General features: G+C 40.5%; 2 protein-coding genes across 4 annotated transcripts; both read left to right on the forward strand.

The window, feature by feature from the left end:
* LOC109719399 (universal stress protein PHOS32) lies at positions 665–5,334 on the forward strand. 3 transcript variants are annotated; one of them, XM_020246049.1, is made up of 4 exons: positions 665–1,021; positions 1,099–1,208; positions 1,319–1,437; positions 4,977–5,334. In XM_020246049.1, exons 1-4 carry the CDS (start codon positions 847–849, stop codon positions 5,050–5,052), a joined length of 480 nt encoding a protein of 159 aa, XP_020101638.1. In that variant the 5' UTR covers positions 665–846; the 3' UTR covers positions 5,053–5,334. The 3 variants fall into 3 exon arrangements, with proteins under 3 accessions (XP_020101638.1, XP_020101639.1, XP_020101637.1); XM_020246050.1 differs by having other exon boundaries at positions 666–1,021; positions 4,988–5,334; XM_020246048.1 differs by lacking the exon at positions 4,977–5,334 and adding an exon at positions 3,711–4,001 and having other exon boundaries at positions 668–1,021.
* On the forward strand, positions 6,026–6,908 carry LOC109719397. The gene has a single exon (XM_020246044.1). It carries the CDS (start codon positions 6,195–6,197, stop codon positions 6,732–6,734), a length of 540 nt encoding a protein of 179 aa, XP_020101633.1. The 5' UTR covers positions 6,026–6,194; the 3' UTR covers positions 6,735–6,908.

The raw sequence follows: 7,105 nt of genomic DNA on the forward strand, positions 1-7,105 counted from the left end.
ATCAAGCGCATGAGAAAAAATGCTAAGACTGGTTCTAAATTGTTTCTACTCGATATATTTTTTGAGTAATGCTATTATACGACCATGTTTATATTAAATTTGTAATTTGAGTTACAAACTTTAAATTTAAACACGTCTCCAACCTCAAAACTAACACTCAAGTATCTTTCGAGACTGATGATTGCTTAAAGCTATTGAGCACGAAAAAAAATTACAACAGAAATATATAAAATTAAGTATAATTTTTTTTGAGTGAAATAATAATGGTTTTAACTTCTGGATTATGGTTTTTAATCACATATTTTTGTTCTATGATGCTAATTATGATACTAAAAAATGGTGAATTTATCGACGCTTCTTAGTGCAAATGGCAAAAAATTTAGTTGTTGGCATCCGAAATCTCAAATTCGAATTCTAATTGATTCTCATTTTGTAGTCGCTTCACAGTATTTATTTCAAATTAATCCTTTTGTATTATCGGAGATGGTAGAGAGCTTAATGAAAAATAAAATAATATATTTTTTATATTAAAATATGTTTAGATTATAGAAGTTAAATATAAGTGTGAAAGATAAGAATTTGAGACATAGGTGGGCTCCACATGTCAGCTTTTGTTAGTACCGTGAAACTACGAGCATTATTACCCACATGACCCCTTCCTCCCTGTAGTCTTCGTCGCGCTCGAACGCGCCATTGCGGTGCTTCATTTCCCAACAAGGCAAACCCATCTCCTTTCTTAGGAAGCATCCGAGAGAGAGAGAGAGAGAGAGAGAGAGAGAGTGGAGGAGGAGGAGGAAGACGAAGGAGAAGGAAGAAGAAGAGGAGGAGGAGGAGGAGGAGGAGGAGATGGGAGGAGATCGTAAGATCGGGGTGGCGATGGACTTCTCGAAGAGCAGCAAGAAGGCGCTGGGGTGGGCGATCGACAACCTCCTCGATCATGGCGATACGATCGTCCTCATCCACGTCCTCCAGAACAAGGCCGACGAAGCCAAACACGCCCTCTGGGCCCAATCCGGATCCCGTACACCCTAACCCTAGCTCTCTCTCTCTCCTTTCTCTCCATTCCCGATCATTTCATCATCCGATCGCGATCTGCAGCTCTGATCCCGCTTACCGAGTTTCGGCAACCGGATCTGATGAAGCACTACGATCTCGACTCCGACATGGAGGTGCTCGACATGCTCGACACCGCTTCGAGGCAAAAGGAGGTATCCCATCGCTCCGATCACCCCCTTCCCTGTTTCCGCGGCTCCATTGGCTTCGTTTTTGTTAAGGTTTGGAGTAGAATGTTTGATCTCTGTAATGGTGGATGTGTTAGGCGACGATCGTGACGAAGCTCTACTGGGGAGATGCGAGGGAGAGGCTGTGCCAAGCGGTGGAGGATATGAAGCTGGACTCGCTCGTCTTGGGGAGCAGAGGCCTCGGCCAGATCCAGAGGTTTGTGATTCTACTCTTAATTAACTGTGGATCTTAATTTATGTTGGTCCCCTTCGTCATTCCCCCTTCGTTGACCGTACTGATCGTACCTCGACATTAATGACTTTTGATTCGCATAGTTAGAAATTAGTTTTTAAGTTAAGAAGATCAGAAATAACCACCCAAAAAAAAAAAAAAATCATCGCGTTCGTAATTTGTTGTCAATGGGCCATGTTAATCAGCTGGAGATATGTGGTTTGGGGCCCATTCATGTGCTAATGTAATGTGGCATTATCTAATACAACGCAATCCACAAGTGATAGGGCTCCTTTCACATGGGATTCTTTCTTTTTTTTTTTTTTCTACCGACTGGCGAAGTTGAGTATAGGCAAACACATTTTTCGGCCTATTGGGAGAGTGGAGTAATTTTTCTTTCAAGAAGAAAAATGTGTTTAATGCTTGAACTGAACAACCAAATTCAGCAAAAGTAAATAGGTGGAAAATTTTCTTTGCGGAGAAAATTATTCTTGGTAGTAATGATCAAGTGGCTGAATCATATGATTATTATTATCAACCCATTTAAAGGGGACATCTCATGCTGTTCTACTTGTGTTTATTGCTGCGGATGATGCTGGACAAATGATCTGTTGGGATCTGTATTTATAAGATCTATACTACGGATTAGTTAGTCTAGCTAATATGGCTCCTTGATCCACAGTTTTAGCCTATTTCTTATCTGTTAGATACACCATAATAGTTCAAGAGACATGAACTAAGATCTATGGCTACCTTTGTTAATTTTTATGTTTATCCTGTTCTTGTATATTGACTTGGCTCAAACAAGCTTATGTAATGATCTTTTCGGTTAGAGTTTCTTCCTGACTGGGGGCAACTGCTCGTTTCAATTATCAAAGTCCAAGTCTGCAAGCGTTTAGATTCTGCATTTATTTTCTGTTTTTAACAGTATGAATTTTACCTTATTGAGTGGTTATTTTTCAGGGTATAAAATATAGCCTAGTCAAATTAATCCTGTTTTTAGTTCTTCTCATAGCTATTCTGATGTAGAAAGAGTTGAGGTAGTTTAATTGTGGAGTATTTGATGGAATATCAAGTAGATCAAGAGCGATATATCTCAGGCAGCTCATCAGAAGCGAGCTTGCAATTTAGTACTGTTCGCTCTCTCTCTCTCTCTCTCTCTCTCTCTGGGATATGCTGTCGAGTTTATTTAAGGTGGAGTTTTTGACCACTGGACCTCTGTTTTAGGTTTTTCTCACTTCGTCTCAAAGCATTGGAAGATATTGCTGTCTAGTTTATTTACCTTGGGATTTTTGTATAGTATTAACCACTGAACTTCTCTTTTAGGTTTTTCTCAATTTGGATTCTCTCAATAGATTTATCCAATTAGGCATCCAATATTCACAAAAAATGATTTGGTCTAACTTGTTCAGCTAGGTTAGTGTGAACTTTCATAAAATTTCTTGGTGCTCCCTTTTTTCGTCTTGTAATTTCAATTGATTATCTTCTTCAGCTTTCATTTTCTTTTTCTCCTATCAACCTCCAGTCCAGTCTAACTACATTTCAATCCATTGCGCTTAGAGCACTTCTAGTGCGTACACTATATACTGAAGGAATCTGGTTTAGTTCGGTGAAATTGTACACAGCACAGCATATCTTTTCAGATATGCTCCTCTGTTAGCATACAAAACAGTAAGGTCTCTCTCCCTCTCTTTCTCTCTCTCTTTTTGCTTGAAAAACTCAAAGTGAATTGTGTTTATGTCAAATTTCTCGTAAAAAGTAGTCACATACTCTCATGAATCAGCCGTATTGCCCTTATTTTTACCTGATATTATTTATCTGACTCCCACAAAACATGTGTATCATTCAGTACCTAGTCAACCTATATCGTTCAACGGAACTTGTAACTTTCCTCTTATAAAACCTATAGGAAATTCCATACATTCACAGTGTTGATTTTCTCGATAGACAAAAGCTATTTTCTGCTGTTCATCATCTTAAAAAATCTAGAGCAAATTTTAGTGTCAAAAATTTGCTATCGTGACTTTGAATGTGATCAAAACTTGCCTCCAAGATCCTTCCAAAACCAGTAACATACCCAAGCCCTGCATGGTTGGACACCCAGTTATTAGCGCGCAGGGGCATCAAGGAGAAGTCCACCGGCCATGTGATGAAGTGTTGTAATTCTTTTACTAGAATAAAAGGTTCACAGCAAAACACTCTACTCTGATGATCTTTTTACTCATTTTTTTTTCACCTATGTTTGCATATATCTGCAGGATTTTACTGGGCAGCGTATCGAACTATGTTCTGACAAATGCATCATGCCCTGTGACTATTGTCAAGCATAACTAAGACCCGTCGATCTCGGCCATCAGAAATTTCAATCCTTTGATGAGCTTACTTTAAAACTGCCTTTGTACTCAAAACTGGTACTTGAAGCTATTGATGTTGAAAGCTAAGAGTGGTCCCTGAATGCATGACTTTTTCAGCTTGGTGTGGTAATATTTAAGTGTAATAAATTTTGGACCATTGGATGCTAAATGTTTTTCTTGTCCGTACCTTCGCTGTTTCCGTAGTTTCTGGTCTTCCTTTGGAAGTGTTGCACACTGGTTCATATTTGCTAGGGATTAGATCAGATTTATTGAATATGATCAAATTTCATTTGTGAATAGTCTTCAGATTCAATAAATCTATTGGTCTATCTCGAAACTAGCTCTATTCATGACGTTGCCCTTTTTTCTTTTTTCTCTTTCTCTTCCGCTCTTTATGGCTTCTATCTTGCATGTACTTTGTTTAATTTTTGCTATAGCTAGTATTTATGTTCCGCCTAACTTAGGTTGTTTGTATTTCAGAATAACTACGCACATTCAATAACCAAGTATTGTTTTGTTAGCTGTGGGAGCCATTATTCCTTATGGACCGGTCATGTAGTTGCTGCACTTGTTATGTTTCATTCAAAGAACAGTGGATTGTGATGGAAAATGGGCTGTGACTAGCAATTTTGTTAGGCTGTACTTGTTCTGGCCATATTTTCCATGTTAAACAAATTGTGGATTGTTGTGTTTAGGATTTGGGGGATTTTCCTTCTCTGGTTTCATAAAAGTGCAGAGCAATTACTTGTATTTCGGTGGAAGAGTTTAACAAATCAAGAACTAGCGTGCAAAAATTTTCTGGGCATTGTCCCCAAACAATTACCCAAACAAGTTGTTTGGCAATTGTTTGGGATGATGCCGATGGGCACTGCACGGTCGCAACCCTCGGGAACCCCAAAAAAAAATAAAATAAATTGTGAGCTCTGTTTTTAGAGAGAGAGAGAGAGAGATGGTGGAGGGGAGAGGAGGGCGAGGATGGGCGCGCTTGCCACACGGTGCCCATCCGCATACACCCCAAACTTTTTAGTTTGGGGAGGATGGCTATACAATTTTTGCCCCATTAAAGCCTTGTAATAATAAAAAAAATTAATAGTAATCGATATGAAGTTTAGATATGCAACTTTTAATTCTACGTCTAGTACAAATCGAAAGCCCTTTCGTTATCTCTAGTCTGTACGCAGGTAAAGTGTTGAACAAGAGTGCATGTGGAGTGTCGGACACGTTCCGTAAACGGAGCATGTTGTAGGTTGCAGCTCACGGTGGATATGAGAGTTCACGCTACGGAAACACGATTCAATCAAACGACGGTGGAGGGAGGATCACACGCTTCTCCGCACGCGCCAGCGCCGTACGATCGATGATACCCCTCTCTCTCCTTAGCCCTCTCCAACTTTACTAAGGGACTGTTTGGTTGGATGTAGTTGCAGAAACAGTGTAGTTGGAAATACATGCAGTTGCAAATGCTGCAGTTGTAACTAAACCTAGTCTGTTTGATTTTACGCAGTTGCAATTGCTGCAGTTACATTTCTTCTGTTTGGTAATATGAAGCTGATAGTTGTATTTGTAAATTTTGTCACCTTTTCAGATAGAGTAGTGAGATTACCTTCACTAAACATAAAATAATTATATAAGTTTATTAATCATTTAAATTTACTATTTATAAATAAATAAGTAGATATATATAACATTCTTCAACTTATTAATCGACACATTTAAAATTTTTAATTTATTTAATTTTAATATGTAAATCAAACTTTAAAATTTAAACGATTCTCTCATTTTTTTTATCAAATTTAATAATTATAATTAATTAAAACTTATTAAATTAACATTCACGATCACATCCTATAAAAATTTTTTTAAAAAACTATATTTATATTTTAAATAAAATAAATTTAAAAAATTTAATTTTTTGCACAAAACTTGTATTGTCTAAAAAATTTTATTAGTATGAGTTTATTTACAAATATTTTTATTTACCTATATACATATATTATTTATTTATTTAGCTATTTATTTATTTATTTATTATTGTTAATTTGTGGGTGATCCTATCCCTCACCAACTGCTGCAGTTGAAACTACGACCAATTTAGATGTAGTTTCAACTACAGCATTTGAACCTTCTTGTGTAGTTGAAACTGCAGCAGTTGAACTCAACTACACTAAACCAAATGAAGAAATTGAGACTGCATGTATTTGCAACTGCAGTAACAGCCCCTAATAGGGAGGAGGGACTATCCCTCGCGAGTCGTGACAAACCCCCCCCAGAAACAAGAGAAGCTCCAAAATAATACTCCACCGACCACCAACAAGGCAACAGCACCCCTACCCACCCCCGTTTTCGATCTTCGGCATCTGATCTCCTTCCCCACACCAGATCAGATCCATGGACGAAGGCGACGACGACCACCACCAAACCCTTGAAAACGGCGGAGGAGGAGGCACGAGCATCCACATAACGGCGCTGGACGGCGTCGTCAACGTGAACTCGCTCTTCACCCTGGCGGCGTTCGTGGGGCTGGCGTGGAACCCCTCGGCCGGGGCCACCCCGGGCGCCGCCCCCTGCGACGTCGACTTCGGGAAGCTCGAGTCCGACCTCGTCTCCTTCCACGTCCTCGCCTTCGCCTGCTTCCTCTTCTCCAGCCTCGTCGCCCTCTGCCTCAAGCAGGCCATCCGCGCCCACCACCCCCGCCGCCGCAGCCGCCACGCGGGCGCCGCGCGGGTCGACCGCGCGGCGCTGCGCGGCGGCATCATCGCGTGCGCCGCGGGCTCGGTGTTCGGGTGCGGCTTCCTCATGCTGGCGCTCGTCAACCTCGTCCAGATCAAGCTCGGCAGGATCGGCGCCGCCGTCGCCCCGCTCGTCACCCTCGTCCCCGCCGCCATGCTCGTCTACACCGCCATCGTCCTCTACGCCTTCACTCGCTGACCCCCCCCACCTCTTTCACTCTTCAGATCCCCAATATATACCTCGATGCTTTTATTACAGTTTTATCCATCTCTACTTTGTAGTCTGAGAGGCTTTCCGATAGATGTACGATTATTATTTGTCGATGCGGAACATTATTGGTGCACAAATTTGCCACCCATTTTTCTGAGGGTATTAATTTGATCCGACATCTATGGTCTTGGACCCACACGATCGATGTGTGACTCATCATTTCTAATTTTCGAATTTGCATCATCACTTGTTATTATTGTATTTTTAGAGTAAAAGAAGGGTAAACATAGCATTCCTGTGACCATGCTTGGAACAACTCATGCATAGTTGCTGAAGAACTCACCGATTTTCCTCGAACA

This window comes from Ananas comosus, linkage group 13 (genome assembly GCF_001540865.1).
Source record: "Ananas comosus cultivar F153 linkage group 13, ASM154086v1, whole genome shotgun sequence".
Classification (NCBI taxonomy): Eukaryota; Viridiplantae; Streptophyta; class Magnoliopsida; order Poales; family Bromeliaceae; genus Ananas; species Ananas comosus.

Excerpts from the sequence above, each read along its gene's own strand:
- LOC109719399 (XM_020246049.1), top strand. The coding sequence starts at position 847 with ATGGGAGGAGATCGTAAGATCGGGGTGGCGATGGACTTCTCGAAGAGC. Across the intron at positions 1,022-1,098 it reads CTGGGCCCAATCCGGATCCC|CTCTGATCCCGCTTACCGAG; the intron begins GTACACCCTAAC and ends CGCGATCTGCAG. Across the intron at positions 1,438-4,976 it reads GGCCTCGGCCAGATCCAGAG|TCTGTACGCAGGTAAAGTGT; the intron begins GTTTGTGATTCT and ends CGTTATCTCTAG.
- LOC109719397 (XM_020246044.1), top strand. The coding sequence starts at position 6,195 with ATGGACGAAGGCGACGACGACCACCACCAAACCCTTGAAAACGGCGGA.